The 24,816-nt window shown below is 55.5% G+C and overlaps 1 protein-coding gene across 3 annotated transcripts in view; it reads right to left on the bottom strand.

The window, feature by feature from the left end:
- Positions 1–24,816, bottom strand: part of CTIF (cap binding complex dependent translation initiation factor) — a 248,131-nt gene that overhangs the window by 146,475 nt on the left and 76,840 nt on the right. For all 3 annotated transcript variants that reach the window (XM_053912424.2, XM_024580202.4, XM_045187688.3), the window contains exons 4-6: positions 15,292–15,365; positions 14,027–14,131; positions 10,515–10,590 (exon numbers count right to left, since the gene is read on the bottom strand). In XM_053912424.2, the coding sequence (XP_053768399.1) occupies positions 10,515–10,590; positions 14,027–14,131; positions 15,292–15,365 (255 nt within the window). The remainder of the gene's footprint in view (positions 1–10,514; positions 10,591–14,026; positions 14,132–15,291; positions 15,366–24,816) is intronic.

The following is a 24,816-nucleotide window of genomic DNA, read 5'->3' as shown; positions in this document are numbered from 1 at the left end:
TGATGAGTTCAGAATGCTTTCCTCGGGCTTAAGGATGCTGGCTTGGTGGTCTCCGGGAGGAATGCACTGCCTTGCGCTGGCCATTCCTCACCCCTGCACCAGGCCGAGGCAGCCAAGTGTTCTCTCCAGCTGGTCTAGGTATCCTCAGTGTCTCCTACGCCTGGGCCCACCCTTCTCTGACCCTCTCTCTCCCCAGCCCCACCCCGAGCACACCTCAGCTTTATCCTGCACATTGGGGTGACAACTTATCAGCGGATGAATTCCTGCCAGTGATCCGCAGGGAACAGAGCCCTTCTAGGTAACAGGATCTACCCAGAGTCTGTGCCCTCAGGGGCTCTGTGTTCCTGAGGAGGAGCCTCTGGCAGAGCTGGGCACACCTCCCCTTTCCTCCCCTTCTTTGGGCACTGGGCACCATCTGTTAGCAAGAGGGTGCGATGCCAGCAGCAGTGCCCTGCCCACCCTTCAGGGCACACTTGCTCGTTTCAGCATTTCCAGATCCGTGCAGGAACTCGCAAGCGGGGAGGTTAGAGCCTCCAGAAGCTCCTCGCAAATGGTTTTTGGGAACTGCAGAATGTGTGGACTGCTGAAATGCACACGGGCAAGAGGCAGGGACAGCTCTTCCTCTCTGGCAGGGCTTCTGAAGCCAGGCTACCACTGGGGGTGAGTGGGGTCACGTTTCTTAGTAATGCCCTAGGGGAGAGGCTCTGGCAGTGACAGGAGGGAGGCCAGAACCACCCCGTGGCCTCCAGGTTTTCAGGGGCAACAGTGACATGCTTTGCGGCCCCTGCCCTTTGCACACAGTTGGCTCACACATTTGCTCTGCGATTTTAGCACCTATCTATGGGTTTGTGATTTACCGAGCTCCAACCATGTGCCCAGCCCTGCTCCAGGTGTGGTGCTGGTCAATGGCCCTGCTCCCAGGGCTCCGGAGGCTTGGCTTGGGAAGAGTCCCACCAGGAGGGGTTAAGTGCAAAGCGAGGCAGGGCATGGCTGAATGCTAAATCGCTGGGCAATAAAGCCTTATCCTTGGGACATCTCTCTGGTGGCTCTTGGATCTCACGTGGGAGCAAGCCTCTCTAAGGTCTGAATCCAAGCAGATTTTCCGGGGCCCCTCAGACAGTTGGGGGTGTGTGTGTGTCCCTGCGCCCTACAGCTCTTTGAACCACAGGAAAGAAAAGAGCCTCTTTATTGTCATTCGGGTCAAGTATTACTTAATCTGAATAAACCCCAGGCAGGCACTGCTTTGGGGAAAAGTGGGCGGGTAGGTGGACCTGAATCTCTGGGCCCCCGCCCACTGAGGCTGACGCGCCCAGCATACCTTTCCCGAATCCTGTCTGCACCCCTGGCATCACACTGCACCAGCCAGTCTGAGTGGACTGTGACTGAGAGCCGCAGAAGGTACGAGGTGGCCGTGGCTACTGGGATCATTTGCTCTGACACATTTACTCAGGAGATGAGCACACAGAGCCGTGGAGATGGGGGCTGAAACCCCAGTCCAGCCAGAGCAGCTGCTCAACACGGAGGTGACAGCCCTTTGCCTGGTGGCACAGCTGCATCCCAGGAGCACCTGGGTGCTGGGGCCCAGAACCCTCAGCAGGGCAGCCCGTGCAGCACGAGCCACCATCGACCTTTCCCTGTGGCCCCACCAGACAGGCGGACCTTGAGGCCCAGAAGAGACACACTCCAAGACACAAGCTGCAGAATACTGGCTTAAATTCCCCATCAGTCTTGAGAGAACTCCTCCCAGTTTATAAGCTCTGGGGATGACAGAAGCCTGGGGAAGTGGAGGATGAGTAAGGGAGCAGAGGTGCAGATGGCCCCGCGAGGGGACGGGGAGGATGACCAGCTCCCCGAACCCTCCAGGGGCTGGGTGCCGGAAGGGAAATGAGGCATGATGCTTCGATAATCCAACTAGGTGTTTCCTCGAGAAGCACCCCCAAGAGTAGGGGAGGATACAGGGTTGGGTGGCAGAGTCTCCATTCCTATTTCACTATGGAAAGGCGAGGTTCAGAGGCAGGACATGAGCCCCTGGGGCAGCACGCTGTCCTCCTCTGCCCTCACTCAGGAGAGCCAGAGCGCTGAAGCTCGGAGGGAACGGCCAGGACTGGTTTCTGGGCAGGACGGCAACACCGGGCCTTCCCACAGACTGCTTAGCTAGGCCAGCAACTGCATTGCTATCACTATTCAGAGTCAGTTCACGTCGACTTCTGTCTATTCCCTCCGTAGGCAGAAGTTGGTGTTCCCCACCCTGGCCAGCTTCCTCCTGCCACCACCTGTGAGTCAGGATTGATGCCTGCTGCCGGCAGAGGCTCGGGCTCAGGGACAACCCCCACCAGCAACCCCCAACAGGGTGGTAAGTTTGCACGCAGAAGGGGTGTGATCTGAATGGAAGAGCCAGAGTGATGGGCCCAGGGCTGTCCATCCACGTGTGAACGAAGACTGCCCACACCTCCACCCCAGGGGGGCGGCTGTGACCACCTGCAGTGTCACTGGCGGCTCCCCTGAGGTGCCCACCTTTGAAAGGCAGGAAGGTAATGAGCTCTGCAGGACCCCTAACCTGCAGGGGCTCACCCAGGGCTGCTGGGGCCGACGGGTCATCTGGGGCAGGGCCAGTGACAGGACCAGACGCTGGAGTCTGCGGGACTGTGTTCCTGTCACTCAGCCCTTCACAAATCCACATCCTTGGCTGTCTGATAGCGCCAGATTCTTTGTCCTTCATTTGAGAAAAACAATTGTAAGAAAATAACCAACCAAAAAATCTGGCAGCAAACAGAAGGGAGTAAGTGATGTTAATTACTGAAGACACTGTTAAAATAGACGACGAAACTGTATCACAACCATTAAGTCTGCTTAGAGACCAGGCAATGTCACCTGCACCAGAAGAAATGATGACGCTGTGCCCCAACAGGTGTCAGCGTCAAAAGGCAACCGCGACGCCACATAGATGTATCCAGTTGGTGCGCTGAGCACCCTAAACTGACACAGTGCTGTTTGTTAAATACATCTCAACAATGACGGGATAATAAAGGAAAAGAAAGAATGAGAGAGGAATCAAAGAAATGGTTAAGAGCCGGTTGCCTGAAAGCAGGTCCTAAGGCCTTGGCTCTCAGACCTGAGCGGGCAGCAGGCTTGTTCCAAACACAGCTCTCTGCTCCCCTCCCCCTTCCTGACTCAGCAGATATGAAGGGCCCTGAGAACTTGCATTTCTAACAAGTGCCCGGGAGACACCAATGCTGCAGGTCTGAGGACCCCACGTCAAGGGCCACGGTTTTAAGGGCCACAAAGGTGAAGATGTTCTCCCCGCTCAGAATTGGGAGTGTGTGTTGTGGGTAAAGGAGTGTGTGTGAGGAAGAGATACATACACACCACTGACGTGCAGGGCAGCCCAGATGATTCAACAAAAAAGTGGGTTATCAGGGAGGGCTGCACGGAGGAGGTGCCCATCAGACAGTCTTGGAAGAACAGGTGTGTGGCTGGCAGGCAAATGAAGTGGGACCAGTGCTGCTGGATCGAGGGCCTGTTAATGAGTCACAAGGCTGGAGCCCAAGTTGGGGAGTCCCAGGAGAGAAGCCTGGCACCAGCGGAAAAGGAAAAGTCTGGGATGTCCCATGGGCCTCGAAAACTATTAATAAAGAATTTTTAAGCATGGCAATAAAAAGTTTGGTAAAACCTTTACCTTTCTGGGTCTCAGTTTCCTCGTCTGTGTAATGGGGTGATGGGCAGAAGGTCTGAGTAGGTCTTTCCCAGCCCTGATGCGCTACATAATTCAGTGGGGGCAGGGGAGGGAGTAGTGTCATCCAGCCAGTGGCCTCACCCTGCTGGCCGTCCCTTGCAAAGCAAAGGGACCCTGTGGTTACTCATACATGCTGGGTCTGTCCATCCAGCTGCTGCCTCCAGAACCCTGGCCCAGCCTGGGAAGTCAAGGCAGACCTGGAGGTGTCACACGCATGGATAACCTCTCCTGGGCCCATCCCCCGGCCCCCTGGCTGTGCAGAGCCCAGCGACCTGGGATTGTGTGGCGGCTCACAATGGAAGGAAGAGGGTGTAGGAGGGAGGTCCCCGGGCTGACCCCGGTATTGTTCTTGGGCCAGAAGAAAGCTTCCTCCTGCCTGGCCACTGCAGTGCCAGAAACAACGGTGTCCAGCCAGTGAGAGTCAGCGCGCCTGGCGAGGCCCGGGAGCCGGGGCCCATTCACAAACGCCTGCTGGAGAGCACGTAGCCCTGTCCGCCCCCCGCCCCCTCTGCCGTGGCCGGCTGTTCCCAGTGAGAGAAGCTGGGGTAAACGAAAATAACCGGCTTCTCCGCCCCCAACCTCACTGCCGCCAGGAAGGAGAACGCGACCAGAAATGGCATGCTGGCTAATAAAGGAATAATGGATGCTTCACACCCTTAGCAACACCTTCCTCTTCCCCCCCGCTCAGCTGCTCCTTCCACTGACTGAGGACAAAGCAGGAAAGGTGCTGGACCAGGATGCAACCTTGTTTAACTGGGCCCAGCTCAAGTTAGCCAGGGCCGGGTGTTCAACCAACTCTGGGAACTTCTCCAGAAATGGACGGTGGGCTCCGGGTCTCTCCTGGCAGGAGCTGCTGACTCACTGGGGGTCCGGAGGGCCAACCTGCCTCTGACGTCCGTAGACAAGGTCCCACAGGCCGGTTGAGAGCCTGTGCACAGTGCTGTGGGCCTGGCACCTCTGCCGACCTCCCAGCCCTGAGTCCAAGGCACTCCCGAGCATGGCCAGGAGGGCAGCTCTTCTTCTCTGTGAGGTGACCTCTGCTCAGCCGAGGCCGAGACGGGCACAGACTTCAGTCTGGCCTCACCTGCGCCTGTTGCCCCCCTCTCCCCCGAGTGCCCTGTCCTGCCTGCCTGAGCCAGCTCTCTGGCACAGAGCAAAGGATTCTGGGTATGGTCTGGCCCAAGGCAGGGCACAGAACAATAATCTGTCCGGGGGCAAGTCGTGTGTTTAAGGGATGCTGGCCTGTCCCTAACACAGTGACAGAACTTCTTTTCCTGGCCACTGTGGGAAGATGTGGACATCCTAGGAATTCCCTGGGGGTCCCAGCAGCAGCAGGGCAGAGGGACTGCATGGGTCCTACCCCTTGGCTGCTTAAATCCTTTCTCAGCTCAAGAACATTTGGTTGGGTTCCTATTTGGTCAACCGCCCTCTCTGTTTATAGAAATGTCCCCTCAGGATTCCCGGACTCCCCATTCTCTACAGCCTCCTTTTCTTCGGAACCACTACTTGCTCACTCCTGCCGTCCTAAGTGCCTTCCTTTTCTCTCTACAGACCCGCCCTGTCCGCCCCCCAGGGCCCGCTTCCAGGTCCTCCCCCTCCAGGAGGCACAAATGCAGGAGAGGCGGGAAACAAGTGGAGGACCTCAAAACTGGTCTAGAAACAAGTCCTCCAAATGTCCACCCTATCCCTGAGTACTGAGGTGGTCAGATTTATCCAGGACAGTCTCTCAGAGGAGGTAAAATTTGAACAGGACCAGGAAAACGGGGGGAAGAGGTAAGGACACACAGGTGTGAGAGATGGCAGGCCAAATGAGGTACCAAACACAGCTGGGGAGGCAGGCCTGCCTTCTCCCAGCCTCAGGTCTACAGCGGCAGCAGGCCTGGGGAAATAACAGAATCCCCACCCCTCTACCACCCCACTCCCCCAGTACCCGACAGAAGGGACCTGCTGGATGGCTCCTAAGCACGTGCTCTATGTGGCCAGCTCACGAGCTCTGTGCTTACTTCCAGGTGTCACCAGACCACACCATGTTGGTACAGTGGTTTTGGTTTACAAACAGCTGTCACTATGGGCCCTGGTTTACATGACAACCCTTAGCACAGCCTTGTGATGTAAGTCAAATGGGTGTACAGTCCGTTTAAGATATGGAAGCTCAAAGACAGTGATTACAATGAGCTGCACCAAGTCCTGTATGCGGAACTCTGGGGCTCTCGGATGACGTCAGTGAATAAACTCCAGGACTTCTGCCACCCATTTTAACCCCCAGGGCATTTTTCTGTTTGTATTCCAGATCAGCGTGCCCCAAACTTTTTCTGTAAAGGGCCAGGGCCAGAGCACAAACTCAGCCACAGATAGTGAGGAGAGGGATGGACAGGCATGGGTGCATGCCACTGCCACTGTGTCTGCGGGAACAGGCTGGGGGGCTGGACTTGGTTTGTGGGCCAAGGTTTGCCAACCCCTGTGTAAGGCCTTAGCCGTGTTCTGGATAATTGAACCAGTCCCAGAAGAAAGGAGGGTGTTCTGCGGACGGAGAGCCAGAATGCACTTGCTCCCTGCAATCTGCCCGCCACCATCCCCTCTCCCCCCGTCCTGGGCCCTGTGACAACCCAGTTGTCACGGCCTGTTGCCTAGGGACTTTCCTACTTGTCACCAACAAAGCCTTCACACCCCCCAAATAATAATAATGTCCTGTAAAAAGATTTGTAAGTGACAAAAACACAGATGGGCTCGCTTCACGGAGCACGCCGCCTGTTCCCAATGGGCCTTGCTACCTGGCGGCCTCAGACAGGAAGCGGGGATTGGAGAACTGGTCTCCTTTGTGTGTGGGGGCCTATTTTTGTCCTGAGGGCGGAAGCCCGAGGGGTGGGGTGGCCGAGAGGCAGAGGGGCTGTCCTAGGTAAGCACGCCTCCTTGATCATTGAGGCAGTGTCTTGGGTCACAGGGATGAGAGAGAAGCCATTGGAAACCTTTCCGATTAAAAAAAAAAAAAAAAAGAATGGGAAGGAAAAACCATTTTTCTTCCTCTTTCAAGGGTGTCAGTAGGGGACTCTCCCTCTCAGTCTCTCTCTCCTCTTTTTCCATTTTTAGTGCCTTCAAAAGAAAAAAAAGATATCCATGTTCTTGTTCCTGCTTATGAAGGAAATGACACTCACCCCTTGCTTGCTGTACGTGACCAGCCGCCTAGAATGAGAACACAGTTTCCCAGCGCCTCTTCCTCCTCCTCGTCACCCCTTCAACAAAGGACTGAGGCTGCCTGAATGCCAATCCCCGCTCCCCCGCTGATAAGCCGTGGGGTTCGGGACGAGGTGTTTGATCTCGGTTCCCTCCTAGGCAAAAATAACGCTGACAGTAGTAGCTGCACTTCGCAGGGTGGTTATGTGAATCCAGAGAGGGTGTGCGGACGCGAAGCCCAGATGGGGTTCGTGGGAACCCGAGAAGGAGGCACAGGCTGTGGACCTGGGTACTGGGGCTGAGTCCTTCTGAGACAGGAGCAGGCCAGGGCTCACTCAGTCACCCCATATTTAATGCCCCCCCCCACCGTATGTACCCCGTGGAGCTTACATTCCAGTGGGAGGATGCAGGCCCCCAAATAAATAAAGCACATGTACGATTCAAGGGCAAAGAGAAAGGCCTTTCGGAGAAGGTGACATTGGACTAGTGCCAACCTCCCCTGTGAAAAGCGATCAGGAACGGCAGGGACGATGTGCGGTGAAGCAAGGCCAGAGAAGGAGGCTGGTGCAGTCCCTGGAGCACGGGCGTGTGCAGGCTGTAACTGGTGCGGCACAATGGTGCTCCGAGGGGACCTCGGGGGATTCCCCGCCTGGTCCACTGGAGAGGCAGTGGGTCCTGCATTTTAACTCCATCCGTCACGGCTAACAGTGCCTGGGCCACAGACAGCTGCTCAGTCAGCACTGGTGGACCCAGTGAACGGAGTCAGACTGTACCTGTGGTGGGACCAAGAAGTGACGTGAAGCAGTACTTTGGGGAAAGGAGAGGGCCCAGGAGAGAGGTGGAGCTTGGTTTTCACATGACTTTGTTCCTTGGCTTGGATATGTTAATACTCCTTATGCCTGGGAGTTAGCATATCCTGGAAGTTTCCAGAAGACTTGGCAACAGAGCTGGCATAGCTCTAGGGAACAATAAAGTCACTCCTTCCCATCTGGAGGTCTGGGAACTGGGCTGCATACAGCAGCTTCCATCCAGTGCAGGGCGGCCCCTTCCCACTAACCTGGTTTCCAAACCGCAATGGCGCCACCTGCTGGAGAAATGAGGCTGCTCCCGCGTCTGCCACCATTTTTATCCCGCCCAGCACTCATTGGAGTCGGAAAGCCAGATCATTCCCTGCCCGCGGTGCTTTTCATTCTGAAAGCTCATTTGTCCCTCAGATTCCTCGGGCATGCGTCTGCGTGGGCATGCATGCGTGTGGGGGGTGGTTCTCATCCCGTGGTTACTTGGGGCCCGAGCAGGGCAACCGGGTGCTTAACCCAAGTCTCACCGTCTCCTCCATTAACTAGTCTCCTGTCCTCTCTCTGGGTCCTGTGTGAAGAGAGAGCCTTAGACACACTCTCGTGAGGTCAGAAATGGCACTTTACCTCCCTTGAGTCTTCTGGGACCCGCCACAGAGAGTGCCTTGGGTGCCTCATCGGGCCCAGAAACCCCACTCGACTCGGGTGTGTTGCTGCTCGTTGTGTGGGCCGCGCAGCCTCCCTACGGGGCCCTTGGCACATCATGTACAGGTAACCAGGTCCGTCACCAGGGATCAGCACCATGCACCTGACCAGGTCAGAGTAGGCTCAGAGTTCACTGAGACACAGAGTTTAGTCTCAAAATTTCCCAACAGGAAGGCAAAGAGGGAAATAGGCTGGATTACGCAGTCGGACCAACAAACAAACAAACAAACAACCCCCCCCCCCAAACAGAAGACATAATGTTTGTCTGGCAGAGAATTCAAAGAAAAATGATCAAAATATGTCCTTTCAGAAAGTTTGGGCAAGACACAGAGGCACCCGGGGTGGTGTGGAAGAGGGAAGCACTATTCCCGCACAGCCCTGAAACCTTGGGGGTCCCCTGTGCTCTGGTAACCCATGGAGCCCCCTCAAGTTACCAGTCTCAGGGGGAAGGAGCCCGGGGGGTACCGTGGCCAGAGGTGAGGCAAGGGGAGGCCAGAAACTATCCGGAGTTGATTTCCTTGCCTTCACATTGAACTTGGTTGAGCATAAACTGGCTGGGATTAGGGAGCTCCATCTCCCTAATCCCAGGGCCCTCCTTCCACGGGCAGAAGCCAGCACCTCATAACTCCCAAGGTCCCACGCTGCCGTGGGGAACGCCACCAGCACCCCTCACTCGGTGGGCAAGCACCCTCCTTGTCTGTGAAGTTGATAGAAGCTTAAAAGGTGTGCCCTGCTGGGAGCTGCTGCGTGTTCCCAGGGGTCAGGAGTATGTGTGGAGTACTCCTGGGAGGAGTATCAGGCCTTCTGGCCAAACAGGTGCTTCCCTACACCTTTGTGTGGTTGCCTCTTTTACTGCCTCATCCTCTTTCTTTTTCTGGGGAGGAAGGGCCTGAGCGTTGTCTTGGGCCATTTTTGGGACAATTTACATGTTGAGCGCTAAGGCTGCTGGGGCCAAGGGACTTCCAATGCAAACAACAGACTGTGGAGCCTCCAGAGCGGTGCGCTGGTGCCCTCTAGTGGGAGCAGATTACAGTGCAGCCGATTGTCTGCAGGGCCTCTGCACCAGGTGCACCTGACCCTGCGGCCGCACTGCGGGCAGGATTACAAATGATGGAGGCTGGAATGTCCGCATTACTGTCAACACGGTGGGCCAGCCACCCCCCTGCCACTCCCCACACAGTTCACAGCAGAGATGCCAAAAATGCAGGTGGGGCCCCTAAACCCCATTCTAAGCCCAGTTGTGTGGGTTTTAGCTTCTGCCTTGCTGTATTCCTTGCTTTCAGCCTGGAACCATGACTGATGTCCCCCCAAAACCATGTCACCACGCTCAAAACCACCAGCTTCCCACACCTGGGTCAGTGCTCTTGGGGAGCAGTGCTCGCTAGCCTCGGCTTACCTAAAGCTGCTGATGGTGTGCAGATGCCAAAATCTGGTTGCTGGCTCTCACCTACCCCAGCTCACCTGGTCTTCAGCTGCCATTACAAGGAAGCAGACCTTGGGGGCAGTCACCATCAACAGCATCAGCCCTAAATGCTTTCACGGGCGGAGAACCATGCTGGGAAACCTGTGGCCACCTGCTGTCTGCCCTGCTGCCCCAGGTCCTTGGCAGCTCTAGGGGCCTAAGCCCCAGCAGCCCCATTGATGGGGCCCCCTGAGAGATAGCACTGCATGACCCCCTCACCCCGAGATGCATTGCATGCTGTGGAAATACGACCAGAGGGGTCACCAGGATAGAGCGTCCTTGGCTTTGGCTGGAGCAGGGGATGGACAGGAACCTGCGGGTCAGCATCTGAGCTCTGAATGAGGCACTCCCACCTAGGACCGTTCACTGCGACATGTGCCCCACGTGTGACTCCCAGTGAGAGAGAAGCTGGGGCTTCCTGGAGATCTACTATAGGCATCAAGTCTGGGGGCCACCGAGGCCCTCTGTGCACAAATCATGGTGGGACACTCTGGACCATGAGGCAGCCACTCCTCCCCTGTACCAGGGCAGCACATCCAGTTACGCCTTGTTGGGGCTAGGGGTCAGCGGGAGTGCTCAGGCCCTATGCAGCCTGAGGATAGGGACCTGAGGGGAGAGGTATGTGTGGAGACTCTGCCCCTGTGCCTACCTGCCAGGCTGGGAGGACCTTCTCGATGTCATTCAGGTTGATCCCATCCCCGTCTTCCAGCTTTCCTTTTCCACACCTGGGTCAGAAAAGACGTAAAGACGCTGAAAGGGAGGAACATCCACGGGCCCTGTCCTGGCCCGGCAAGCAGGACGGGCAGGGACAGTCAGGTGACACACAGTCCTGCCCTCCCTCAAGGCCCGCAGAATCAGCCTGTCCCCCATCCTGCCAGGAGGAAGTGACCTGAGACCTGGAGCTGCTGTCCTCTGCCCCCCGCTGGCAGCACCGGCCATTGTCAGGGGCAAAGGGCACCTGCAGGTGGGAACGATGAGACCGGCCTGCAGGCGGTGGTGCAAAGTACCAGAGTTTCCCTGGACCTTCCAGGCAAAGACACAAGCTCTTTGCTGATTCCCCCCAAACCTGCCACGGCTCTGCAAGGCCCATTACACCAAAGAGAAAATGAATGAAAAGGGACCAAGCAACTTCCTCAGGGTCACGTGGGCCCCCGAGGGGGCTTCCTTCTGCCTTGACCTGACCTTGGGCCAGTCCAGCAACACTTTGTCTTCACGCCTTCTGTGGGCCGGTGAGCCTCCAGGCCAGAGACACCGGCCTGAGTCACTGCCAAGGTCCACATCCCCTGAGTATTTAAGGTGCAGACTTCGGCACCAGACTAGTGGGGTCGGAGCCCCAGCTGCATCCCTTAGCTGGGTGACTCTGCGTGAGTCACTTAACCTCTTTGTACCTGTTTCCTCATTTGAAAAATTGGGATAATTAATAGTGCCTAACATGATCAGGAGAATGGAAGATTGAATTAATGTATCGAAGTGCTTAGAACCTTTCCAGGCACACACACACACACACACTCACATTCAATATACCATTTTTAACAGTAAATATATTATCATGGTAGATATAGGTGATAGAAAAATAACAATATGATAAAATAAAGTAGATACATTGCTATTACCAGGACTGCCTCTACTTCTACTACTATTGCTGCTGTTATTGTTATTGGGGAGGAGCCGCATACAGTGACTGATTAGGAGCTAGATTCCAGGGCCTCATGCAGTGACTCATTTTTACCAGCAGTAGTTTCTGCATCTGTCCAAGTGAAGAGAGTAATAGCCCCTACCTTCCTAGCTTGTGGTGGGTTTTCAATAATACGAGGCAAACACTTAGAATGGAACTGGCCCAGGACCTGTGCACAATATTAGTTACTACTATTGTTACATTATTACTACTGATTCGGGAATGGCAGGGGTTTCCTGGGAGCTTGGTGGCAGCATTTTCTAGCTGCAGAGCTAAAGCTACTTTCAAACTTCAGAGTAATTAGTTTATTTTTCCATGTGTGCTAACTGTGTCTTGTGTTTTGGGCCCTGGCAACCTCCCTTGGAGTCATGGAAAACACATCCAACTGGTTCCTGCCCCCAGGCAGCCAATAGCTCTTAGCAAACAGGCCCTCTCTCATCCGACAGGGCAGTACAACTGAGGACCAGTAGGGGGCAGCATGAGAAAAGTGTTCTGAAAGTCTTTTGGACAGAGCCGCCCTGGAACCCCAGGGAGACCAGCTGGCTGCAAAAATGAGCAAAGGCTTGGGAGCAGGGGATGTGCCCTACGCCCATACTTCCCAAGTGCTTTAGTGTGGGCTCTGGCTGGGGCGGGCCCCTGCATCAACACTGTGTAGGCGGGGCCCTCTGCATCACAGCGGCGTTGGGTCAGGGGTAAGAGAGGGCACAACAGGAACCCAGGAGAGTGGCGTCTTGAACAGTCTGGGCAAGGGGAAGTGTGGGGGGATGGGTTATGAGCTGTCAGAGCAGAGAGCCAGGGACAATGCCCCAGGCAGAGGGCAGCAGGGAGGGCAAAGGCCTGCAGCTAAGCGCAAGCAGGCTGCCAGCAGGGATGTTGGCATTCATGGCTGGAGTGGGGAGAGGGTGGGGTGCCAGGGGTGGGTTTAAAGGGGCAAGATGACCCTGGAGGGCCAGGGCTGGATGGACAGCTTGGGGTCTGGCAGGTGGAGCTGTGGCGGGAGGGGTGTAAGGAGGGAAAAGAGGAGAGTTCCTGCTCTTTCCGCCTCCACCCCGGCCTCGTGATGTGCTGGGCTGCAGATGAGGTGAAGAAAGGCCTGGAAACATCCAACCACCTTCTACTAACAAATCTGCCCGGAAGAGCCAGGCTGGCCTGTGAAGTCCCCGACTGCTTGTACTCATCTCTGTTTCGTACGTGCATGGCAGCGAGGACAGGGGGACTTGGGGACTCCTGGCTGACTAGAAGGGCTGACATTGTCTCTCCTAAGTCACATGTGTGTATAACACACCCCTGGCTCCAACTGGCACCAGCCTGGCACCCCACAGGCATGGCCTCTCATTCACACCTCAGCAGCCCCAGGGGTTGGTGGTGGATGGTGTGCAGGGTGGGCTGTGTCCTCCTGGGTCCTGGACCCTCCCTATCCGGGGCTCGGAGCCCCTTGGAGGACTGCAGGCTCGGAGGGCAGAAGGGTGATAGAGACAAGCTGAGTCACTGCTGCCAGCAGAGTTTCCAAGGCGACAGCTTTTTCCCAGTGCCTGTCCCTCCGTGGATACGCGGGCTGCGGGAAGCCTTGGCAACAAAGTGGTACCCTGCTGCAGTGGCTGGGCATCCCTCTGTGAAGTCTGTCCCCAGTGCAGCAGGACTCTGAAGGTGACACAGTTCCTGGCCCAGCCACAAGGTGGCCACAGGAAGCTGCACCTGGACTCCCCTGGAACCAGGATGAGACAGAATTTGACCAGAACCAGGTGCCAGTGGGAGGCCCCAGCAACTGTCAGCAAATCTTAGAGGCTCCCGTGAGTAGGTGGGCCTGGCCTGCAGCTGGTGAGGGGGTGTGGCTGGCTCCTCGAGCTCTAGAGGGGACAGGGGTCCTCTGAACTAGGGGACCCTCTCCTGGCCAATGGCCAGTGATTTGATCAATCATGACTATGTAATGAAACCCCCATAAAAACCCAAGAGGACAGGGTTCTTTAAAAGGGGAAGGCAGCGCTGATGCACAAAATGACCAGAGGGTGAGACAACCTAGTGTAAGATCAGCCAGTATAGACCTGTGGTCCTCAGACAGGGGCCCCAAGGACAACAGCACCAGCGTCCCTAGGAATCTGTTAGAAATGCACGCTCTCAGGCCCTACCCCAGACCTCACGAGTCAGAGACCCTGGGGTAGACCTGGGGATCTGTGTTTTAACAAGCCCCCGGGTGGCTCTGATCAAGTGTGGGACCCACTGCACCAGCCTATTGGTAAGGGTCAGTAGGGCACGCAGGCAGCGTGGCTGGAGGGGCCTTGGCAGTGAAGGGTGGGGGGGTTCAGGAGGGAGGCCAGTGAGTCTGCAGGTCTGAGGCAATGAGTCATCTGTGTGTCCCTAGTGCAGCAGGAACCCCTTCCTGTCCAGGGAAAGGCCCCCTCTCAGCTCTGATACAGCCACAGCTGTTCTTCACTCCACCCTACCCCAATGTAAAAGCCCCCCGCCACCCAGGGCCAGCTGCCCCTTACCCTTCACGGTCGATGTGTGGCAGGTGTTGCTTGGGTGTGTGTCTGAGCTTCCGGTGGAACTGGGAGAAGTCCAGCTTTTCGGGCTGCAGGTCCCAGGTGGCACCACTAGAGGGCGAGGGAGGGCAAGAAATGTGAGGCAGGCCCAGTTATGATGGGGCCCAGCCACCCCAGGCACAGGAGGGCAGGAAGCAGAGGGCACCAGCCATCGGAGGGCAAGGTTGGGTAGGGGCCCCTCACTCAGAATGCAGCCTGAGTTGTCAGCTATGGGGACTGCCTAGGAGCCCTCACCTCTCCTCGACCCTACTGTACAGCAACACACGCATACAAAACCCAAGCGTAAGCCCGATATGAAGGATACAGCATTCTCCCCACCCCCGCGCCCAAACACTTGAGAGTCTGTTTCACACCTACATTTGAGAAAGCCTGGAGAGAGAAAGGAGGCCAGAAATCTGTCACTAGAGCCTCTAAATGGTGACAAGGCAGCTCTGAAGACCAGGAGGGAGGCGAGCCCAGGAGGGAGGGAGAAGCAGGGGGCACCAGGTCCCACAGGGTCGGACCCACGGTGCTGAGTGAGCCTGACCCCGAGCCAGGGGTGTGTCTGGAGTTCGAGGATTGGAGCGAAAAGGCCCCGCCAGCTACCTGAGGCCAACATTCCCAGAGGGGTGGACACCATGCAGGAGCCCATTAGCAATCCCTTCAGGGACACTGTCCCCGCATCCTGAGGAACCCTGGCCAATACCTGATCTTCCAACCTTGTCCATCAGGAACCTTCTAGAGTCTGAGCCACTGACACTCCCTCCTTCCTGCAGACTTCCCTGAAGCCAGTGGGCTCCCATTAGCTATGACCTCAGGTGACAGGGGTGGGGTCTGTAGCCACAGCTACCTGTCCTGGAGCTAACCCAGGCTGCCTGAGATTCCCCAGCCTGTCCTCTTTGCTCCTCCCAGTTCCCCCTCTGCTTCCTTTCCTTTTCCATGTGTTGGACTGGCAGCTTCTGTCTCCACCCTCTTCTCTCTCCGTCTTCTCTTTCTTTTCCCCTTAGATATGCTCCCCTCCTATTCCTCCTGCTGTCTCCTTCTCTCTTCTCTGACCTCCTTCCTCTGCAGTCTCACCCTTTAAGTTACCCTATGCTCCTCTGGCTTCTCTCCATTCCTGATCAGGGAACTCCCAACCTTTACTCAGCTCCCCCAAACTCCCGCAGGACATCAGGACAAGGAAGCTGGGCCCCAGCCAGGGCCACACGCCACACAGAAGAAGAGGGGCTTACCTGAAGGAATCAAAGGTGTTGGCAGCCCAGATGTCTGTCCCCAGCATGTCCAGAGAGTTATCTTTGCTGCCGTTCTGGAAGAGATGGGGACGAAAGGGGTGGCATTATTTGCTTGGCCAGGACACTGAGCACAAGTGGGCGGAAGGCCTCTCCAAGGCCCAATCCCAGAGGGGGCTGCAGAGGCCCTCCCTGACCCCCTCGGTTGGTCATCCTGGGCAGCTAGGAGGACCCTGCGGTGCACCCCTAGCCTCCCCCCAGGCCTGGGCCCTCTCTTTGGTGGTGTTTGGCAGAGCTGTGCTGTCAGGTACAGAAACAGTTCGGGTCTCTGCTGCCCAGGCCCATGCTCTCTCCTCAAAGCCCCCACGTGGGCCAGCTGCCAACGCTACCGCCAGCCCGACGGCTGCGGCCTCTGCCCAGGTGAGGGCTCTGCAGATCCAGGCACACTGGCGGGTCTGTGTCATGGGGAGTGACATCCCCACTCCCTGAAGTCAGGAGGCACTGAGAAGCCCCCACTGGCCAAGGCTATGGCAGCAACTGAATTTCTCCAAGTCTAAGGGCTCCAGTCTTCACCCTCGGATATTTCCTGCGTGAGCCAGCCCCCAGACAAAGATGCTTTTTCCCGGATCCAGCTTCTACAATAGGGCTTCTCTGGCCTCCCAGCCTGCAATGGCAACACCACCCTTCCCTTGGTAGCCCCACAGGCTGCAATCCATCCCCTCGCTCTTCGAAGGCAAACCTCTACCTCCGCAGAGTCGAATGTGCACATGCCTTGTGACCCAGGGCTGCGCCCAGGTACAAATACAACCGAGATGGGTGCAGAGACCCACCGACAGTATGCAGCACAGGGGACAGAGCGGCTCCCCACAGGAAGCCACACAGATGCCCACCAACCGTTGATCACACAAACAAATCGTGGCAGGTCCACATACTGGACGACTGCTGAGCAATGAGAACTAATTAAAAACAACATGGAATGACATAAATGAATCCCATGAACCTCGAGTGAGATAAGAGAATCCCATGGCTCATCCATGACCCCAAGTAAAATGTAAGCTCCTCGACTGCTACCTTCTCTTCTGGTATCCCCACAGGGGCCCAGCCAGGCACACAGTAGGTCCACCTCAGATGCCTGCCAACCGATTTAAACAGACTCAACCCTGTAAGGGAAGCAGGTGCTGGCCTGCTGCCTCTGGTCTGGAGCACTGGCCCACAGGTGAGGATGTCAGGAGGCCCTGGGGTTGGAGGAGGAACGTGGGTGGAGAGAGAGAACAAGAGTGAACCCAGGAGTGCAGTGCACCTCACAGGGGGGCGCACAGCTCCCCTTGAAGGCGGCTCCAGGGCAGTGTACAGGGCACATAGTCTCCTGCTGGGCCGGTCCCTCAGCTCCTGTGCAGTGGGTTGAGGGCCTCGCAGAGAGCTGGCAGAGGGGACCTTAGCCTTGAGCTACAGGAGGCATCTGGGGCATCTCCAACTCGGGGCTCTAGCCTCTTCCAAGGCAGCATCCTGCATCCCTGCAGGGGACCTTCCAGCCTCAGGACCCTTTGGGTTCCAGGGAAAAGGGCCCTGGCTGATGGTGGAAAGGGTGACAGAAGGGACGTAGTTGGAGAAGACGGGCCTGGCATCAGCACGCAGGTGTTTACGCTCTCCAAAGGAAGGCCACCTCTCTGAGCACAGGCAGCTCAGCCAGTGATGCTCTGTTCCCGTCTCCACGCTGAGGTGAGGATGCGGAGCTTGGGGAGGGAGGTCTCCAGGCCCAGCTGCCGAGGGGCAGAGCCAGAAGGCCGACCCGAGCCGCCGAGAGCCACCGCACTCGGCAAAGGGCACGTCTAGTTTTTCAGGCTCTCTCTGCACATTTTTCTCACCGACTCCCCACAGCTCTCCCATTCTACGACCACTCAGAGAACTTATTTCTGAACTGCGCATAGATAACCTGAATCCTATTTCAAATGCCTGCAAACTCAGAGAACTCACTGCTCTTCCCAGCAAATACCCAGCTCCTCAACCCGCCCCTCCCCGACCATGGCTTCAACCTTCCGATTCCTGAGACTCACCAGCCTGCTCCATCACCCAGGCCAGAAGCCTCCACAAATGTGCTCTCGTTTCCACGGGGTTAGGTCTTGTCCTCTCTCACACGACCTACCTCCTGCCTCCGTTGCCACCCTGCAGACAATGTGACACTGATTCTCAGAGTTGAGCCACAGAAGTGCCAGGACATGAGTCCTCTGCAGACCAAGCAGCTGGAGCCCCAACTCTGCATAGACAGGGCACCCTGGGGGCACCACCTCCAGGAAAGAATAATGCTGAGGAGGTGCCAGCCCGTGGCAAGAATGAGGACCCTCAGACCGCTGAAGGACACGCTGAGGACTGTGAGCAAGACGGCCTCCCTGCTGATGGGACAGGAAGGTGACCCCCAGGACGGCTGGGGGCCAGACTCGGGAGAAGCTCCCAGTGGAGATCCTGGTCAGAGGGGGTGGCCTACTTGTGGCTCTGTTTGACACACTAACCGCAGCACAGGACGACAGTTTGAACAGGCCCGTGGAGGCTGTGCAGTGAGATGGGAGAGGCCTGTAATCACCACACGTGACCTCTTATCCACGGGCGGGAGCAGTCGCCCCGCACTTGGAAACAAAATCTATCTCCTTCAAGCTTCAGCCCAGACTGGGAAGAACCTCAGGGGCAGGGCCTTCTCCCTGTGCTGTCCCTTGTGGATGCTGAGGTGGTGGCCTAGGTGGTGCCCAGAGGGGCTGGGCCTCACTCAGCAGTGACTGACTGCTGCCACTAAATGGGACAGCCGAACTGAATGGCTTCGCACGCCCATCTCTGCACCCGCCAGCGCTGGGCTGACAAGCTGGGTGACCACAGGCTACCCCACCCTGTTGCTTCAGATCCAATCAAAGCCCTTGAATCTGTAGACATGCCTGGATATTCCCCTCTTCTTGAGTTCTGGACACGCATACGCACCCCACCTGTGCTGCAAACCCTCTCAGGGCCCACAGAGGCAGGAAAGCCGGCGGGGCAGGGGCCTGCAGACAGAGCAGGGCAGGGGCCTGCAGACAGAGGCGCCACACACAGGCAGGCGGCAACCTGATTTCTGGGACGCTGCAGCAGGAGCTAGACCCTCCTCGCCCTCTCAACTACCCAACACCTGCTCATACCGAGGACCCATGCAGAGGTGGGGACAAGCTAAGGGCAGGGAAGAAGGTGACCGGGGCTTGGCTTTTCCCCAGGAACCCCCTGCCTCCTCAAGCCTTCTGTTCCTGGCTGCAGGGGCCTCGGCCTCCTCCTGGGTACACAGGTGATGCCGAGTTAGTGTGCGGCTCGCACGCTGGCCTGTCTGGGAAGGGTCGCCTGGGCCACACACAGCTGCCGAAGGTTTGGGGTCATTTTCTTCATGGGGCCACTGTAGTCTCCCTGGACTAAGAGGAAACAAACAAGTGTTCTTTCTACCCCCCTCCCCAGGCTTCCTGTTTGTTAGGGTCCAGCTGAAGACCCTTCGCTCCTTCAGTCCTGCACTGTCCACACCTCGTGCCCTGGTGGCCACTTCCCTTTCTGACTGTTCCACTGCAGTCCGCACCCCCCAACCAGAATTCATTTATAAAAAGTTGTGCATTTATTCTCACATGTTTAAACTTCAGTCACCTTTGAAGTCCTGTCCATTTGATGCAATACACCTATCGAGATGTTTTTTCCATGGCTCAAAACAGGTTTTGAACTCATCGATTTGGATGCCTTTTTGAGCTTCTGCCATTTTTTGTTTCACCTCTTCCACATTGGCAAAATGTTTCCTTTTGAGGACTTTTTCATCCCAGGAAACAAAAAAAGTCACTCGGGGCGAGACTGGGTGAACAGGGAGGGTAGAGGGTGGGGGTCATGCCATTTTTGGTCAAAAACTGCTGAACACTCAGCAAGGTGTGGGCAGGTGTGCTTGTAAATCACCCATCATGAAATGGGCAAATGCATCGAGTCTTCAAAAAAATTCACTGAAGCTGAATGCAGCCTCTCACAACAATGCCAGATGGGCCACTGATACAGATGGGTTCCTAGTACACTCACGTAGTGGGGGAAGCCTGGATTACAAGGTGCCTGCCCTCCAGAAGATAATTCTGTTTATTGGGGGGGTCTTCCCCCATATGCTGCCATTTTTCTTTATTAACATAACTAAGAGCGATTTTTGCTTGTGCACCTGTGTGTGTGTGCAGGTGTTGACAATTCTAGGCTGCATGGGTTTAGAAAGTGGGAAGAACCTGGCTGAATAGGACAGGGCGGCAGGAAGACTGTCCCTCTGCCCCCTCCACTGGCTACTGGCATTCCCCTAACCCAAACGGATGCTTCCTATGGGCTGGGTCTGAAGCTCCTCCCAGGCCCAAACTAAACTAGACATTAAGGGTGACTTAGGTTTGCTTCAGCAGAGAGGAAGTAAGGAGCCAAGTGCAGAGGGAGGTGGTGGGGAAGGGCAGGACTCAAGCAGAAACAGTCGTGTGTGTATCTGTGTGTGTGTGTGTGTGTGTGTGTGTGTGTGTGTGTGTGTGTTCAGCACCAAGGACAGCGCCCAATACCCTGGTGGGAAAGCCTGTGATGAACCTCTGACATTCCAACCCCCTACAATAGAAGGGCCCTGAGGCCAGGGAATGCAGAGCAGAGGCCGGCAGAGAGAGCCTCCCAGGTGGCACCAGTGCTGAGTTCAGGGGCTGGAAAGGCCATTCCTTTCACTCTGGACCTTCTGTGTCTGTCCACTCCGTCCTGTCCCTCTCCACCCCCACTGTCTTCGAATTAAGACCCAGAAGACGAGGGAGAGGTGGTTGATGATGAGTAAAGCCCATGGCCAAGTATATTTCCCCTAAGTCAATGTCACATCCAGGATACTGACGCTGCCATGGGCACGATGCCAAGCGTTCCCACCAGCACCAGGATCCCGCCTGCTGCCCTTTTACACCCACTTCTCTCTTGTCCCACCTCCTACCCTCCCCCTTGGCAACTGCTCACCTGTTCCCCATTTCTATAACTTTGCCATGTCAAGAATATTACATAAACAGAATCACAGAGATGTAACTTTGGGGGACTGGCTTTTTTCCCCCACCCAGCATCATTCCCTGGAGATTCATCCAGTTGGTTCTGGGTGTCAGTAGTTGACTCTCCTTTGTTGCTGAGTACCACAGCTTGGTTAACCAGCCACCTGTCGGAGGACATGTGGGTTGTCTCCAGTCTGGGCTATTGTCACTAAAGCTGCTCTACACATCTGAGTCCAGGTTTTTGTGCAAACATCAGTTTTCACTTCTGAGGGATAAGCAGCCAGGAATACAATGGCTGGATCATATGGTACTTGCAGGTGGATTTTTTAAAGACACTGCCCAACGGTTTTCCAGAACGGCTACACCACTTTATGTCTCCACCAGCAATGTACGAGTGGCCCATCTCTCCGCATCCTCACCAGCACTTGGCGTTGTAAAATATATATACACGTTCTGATAGGTGTGTAGTGATGTTCCCTAGTGGACAATAGTGGTGCACATCTTTTTGTGTGCTAATTTTCCATTTGCACACCCTCTCCGGTGAAAAATGTGGCTTCATGTATTTTGTCCATTTTAAAATTGGATTTTTTTAAACTTTGAGTTTTGAGAGTTCTTTATATGGTCTAGATACCAGTCCGATGTCACATCTCAGTATCTCAGTGTTGATATCTGCTGGTGACCTTTTCATTCAGTTTGACATCTTCCCAGTTCTTGGTGTGACAAATGATTTTTGATCGCAATCAGGACACTTTCGTGATATGTTATGAAGTTCTGAACCTTATTTAAGTTTTCTGTTTCATTTGGCTTTTGTGACACCACTCTGGCAGGGGAAGGGGTCACAGCCTCAAAGTTTCCAGTCCAGGGGTGGCGCCGTTGTTACACCTGGCGGAGGTGAAGTTCCAGGTTCCCGGTCCCGATGACCCTGCCATGAAGGCAGCCTTATCACCATCAGGCAGCCGGAGTCTCAGTTCTCCAGCAGGCCTCCTCTGACACATCTCCGCAGGGTGGGGAGGGCGCCTCACCACTGCTGAGTGGGGCAGAAGTCCAGCCCCCCCCCCCCCCCGACCCCTCACAGGCTCCCATATACCACGGGGTGGGAAAGGGCCTTCTTACAGGCCAGCGGGGATGAGAGCTGCATCTTCCTACTTGGCCTTCGCTGACACCACCCTGAGGTGGTGGGTTGGGGCACCCTGATCCAACAGGGCCAGGGAGGTAGTCCAGCCTCCCCTGGGTCTTTGCTGGCGTGGCGTGAGTGGGGCTGAAGTGTTTTCTGGGCTGTCCGGCTGGAGTAGAGCAGCCATTGTCTGAGTTTTCTACTTTTCTAGGTGGCTCTTTTTCTGGACCTTTGCCAACAAGAGCAGGCTTTTATTGGGGCTTTTTAAAAATCTGTGTGCACTGGCATTTCCTGGCTACTGACTTCTTCAGCACTAGCCTGGGGTAGAGGAGGCAGAAAAGAAACCCAGGGAGGTTACCACGGTGTCATTGCTCAGGTCCCAAGGTCTCTAAGCCGGTGTCTTCCTCTCTCCACCTCTCAGGATCTTTTCATGGTGGTTTTATATAGAATGCCCAGGTGTGTGCTGCAATAGCAGTAGGGATGTAGGGAAAAAAAAATCTACTCTATCTTCCCAGAGGCAGAAATCTAGGTCTGTATTTTTACGGAAACATTTTGAGGGCCTAAGTCTAGTTTATTCCTTTCTCAGAGGGGAAACTGGAGCTGCAGCAAGAGGATAGAGCTCACCTATGAGCGAACGTTGAGTCATAGGTGCAGAGGGGAGGTCTCACGTCTCCCTGTCCCCAGTCCAGTCACAGTTCCCTGACCACACGGCGCCCCGCCCGCCTGCTGGTATGACCTTCGCTGCTGGATGCAAGCTTCCCTGCAGACAGCAGCCCCCACACACTATGTTCACACGCTGTCCTGGACTTCTGCCTTTCCACTCAACAAAGGCTTCACTTATTTTTTTTTAAGAAAATCTTTACATCTCAAAGCAGACTCCAGGGTCTCTGAGAGCAGAGACTGCACGGCTCACTCCGTGCACGGCAGGCCCCCATGAGTGGTTGCTGGCCGTTCTCCCTGTGAAAGTTAGTGATGCACATGGTTTGGTGAGTTCCGTATCCGGTCCCTCCGAGTGAGCTGGAGCCAGAGGTGCCTTGAAGTCAGGGGTGGCGGCTTCTTCTGGAAAAGAGAGGCTGGCGTGCTGAGAGCAGTGGGGTGACACCGACAGATCTCCCCAGCAGGGCCGTGCGCAGTTCTGGGAGGGAGGCTTACTCAGATGACTTGTAGCCCGTACTGATAGTGCTCCCACAGGGCAGCCTAGGATGGGCAGCGCCTAAGAGCTGCGGTGCCAGCCCCAGACTCCTGAGCTTGCTCGTTGGATGAATGAATAAAAGAACGAATAGACAAAGAATGAGCTCACTACGATGGGGTGAGAGCTGCTTGAATGAGGGTGTTTGGACTAAGGGCAGACCTGCCACAGTGCAGCACTCTGGAGAGGCCACACAGCCTGGGCAAAGGGGGAGTGAAACCATCTGCTGAGTTGTGAGAAGGTGCTTTGGGGCCAATCAAAGAAAGACATTTCCATCAATGGAGCTGCCTAACAGTGACATGCCTTCTAAAGCGGTGAGCTCCCCTGTACTGAAAATGTCCAGCCCCATGAGGGGGTCTCTGCACTGCAGGGTGGGGGTTGGATCGGGTCACCTTTACTGACCTGCTTGTCACCCGGAGAGTCTGAGAGGCCGTCAGCATTCACTGCAGATCTGCATAGCTCTGGATTTGCGGTGGGGAGGGAGAGGTCAGTTCTAGCCTCTGCGGGGCTTTTACTAGAGGCAGGGCAGGTGACAGTCATTCTAGCCAGTCACCAAATAGTTCTGGTTTCCCCCATTCTGGGCACCCAGTAGGATGATGCTTCTTCATGTGCTTATGGTTGGGTGGGACTGTGGGTCCAGTTCCAGGCAGCATGTTCACAGTGGAGGTGACAGGTGCTACATCTAGGTTGGAGTGCTGAATGGCCAAAGTGAGAGACCCCCTAGTGTTCTTTTCCCTCTGCCTGTTTTTTTAAAAGATTTTATTTATTTATTTTTAGAGAGAGAGGAAGGGAGGGAGAAAGAGAGGGAGAGAGACATCGATGTGAGAGAGAAGCATCAGTCAGTTGCCTCTGGTATATACCCCACCCAGGGACCAAATCTGCAACTCAGGCATGTGCCCTGACCAGGAATTGAACTGGCGGCCTTTTGCTTTGCGGGACAATGCCGAACCAACTGACAGCCACACTAGTCAGGCCTCCCTCTGTCTTGATGACTGGTTAAAACAGCAACTGTTCCATCAAGCTGGGTCCTGAATGGGTTCTTCAAAGTTACTGAGATTCAGGGGCATTTGTTACTGCAGCATTACCTAGGCTATCCTGACTGACACGAGGAGACAAACTTTACCTGTATGGAATACCAGAGAAAATATAGATAAGATGGACAAACAGTGGCGGGTTAGACAACAAACACTTCCAGCATCTCAGCTGAGCACAGAAGCACCTTCGCATTCACCATCTTTACCCCCAACGCTCTAGTAACACCCAACACTGACCATCAACTTGAGCTGTGCTCTCTCCCATCGCCCTAACATCCCAACTTCAAGCCCTTGCTAATGCCATTTCTTCTCTCTTCATCTTCCTGTCTCTTCCTCTCCATCTGGTCAAACATCCTACCTGTTCTTGCAGGCACAGGTCAAGTCACATGTTCTGCAAGACATCTCCCTACCCGTAGAGACCAACGGAGCCACTCGTTGGACTGGCTGCAATACCCATGGTCAGGGCATCTCCTGGGGGGCCAGGACACGTGTGCCTTCAGCCTCTTTTGTGTTAACTTGCCTGCACTCCACAAACGGTTGGTGAGCCGTGGGGTGCCAGCTCCTGTGTCTGCCACGCTCACAGCAGCTGCTCAATAAACATGGACTGAATCGAGAGTAATGAACACATACAGGCACTTACATACCCACAGAAGCTGATTAAAACACTAGGCACTTCTACTAAGACACCATTTGTACTATTGAGTTTTTAAGCTGGCACTGAACCAACAGTGTAGCTACTGGAGGGCAGCAGGAAGGCTGGCAGAAAGCCCCGCCACCCTTTCCTGTGGGCCAGAGGTAGGCAGCGCGCATCTGAGGTTCATCTCTGCTGACCACCTGTCACCTCCCGGGTCACGGTCAATGATGGCACCTAGGATATACTGAGCCTGCAGGTTGGCATAGGCAGCAGAGTGGGTGGGGGAATAGTAAAGAAATATGGAAAATCCAGGCTTCCTGTTGCTTTTAGCAGCTATTTGGATCCAGTCGGTTATTTCATGGAGACACAGAATGTAAATAATGAAAGAAATTCCAGAGAGGCTCAGAGAAGTCTGCGTAGCCCAGTGCCTCCTTCTGCAGCAGAGGCACTGGAAGGCGTGCCACACCTGAGTCAGCATCTGGCTCTCTCGACCTGGGGGGACAAGGCTCTTTCACACGCTCCCGCTGCTTCACTTTGCTACCCGG

The sequence above is a fragment of the Desmodus rotundus genome, chromosome 10, assembly GCF_022682495.2.
Source record: "Desmodus rotundus isolate HL8 chromosome 10, HLdesRot8A.1, whole genome shotgun sequence".
NCBI classification, from domain to species: Eukaryota; Metazoa; Chordata; class Mammalia; order Chiroptera; family Phyllostomidae; genus Desmodus; species Desmodus rotundus.
Note: the sequence above shows the minus strand (reverse complement) of the source record. Positions and strands in the feature narration are given on the sequence as shown.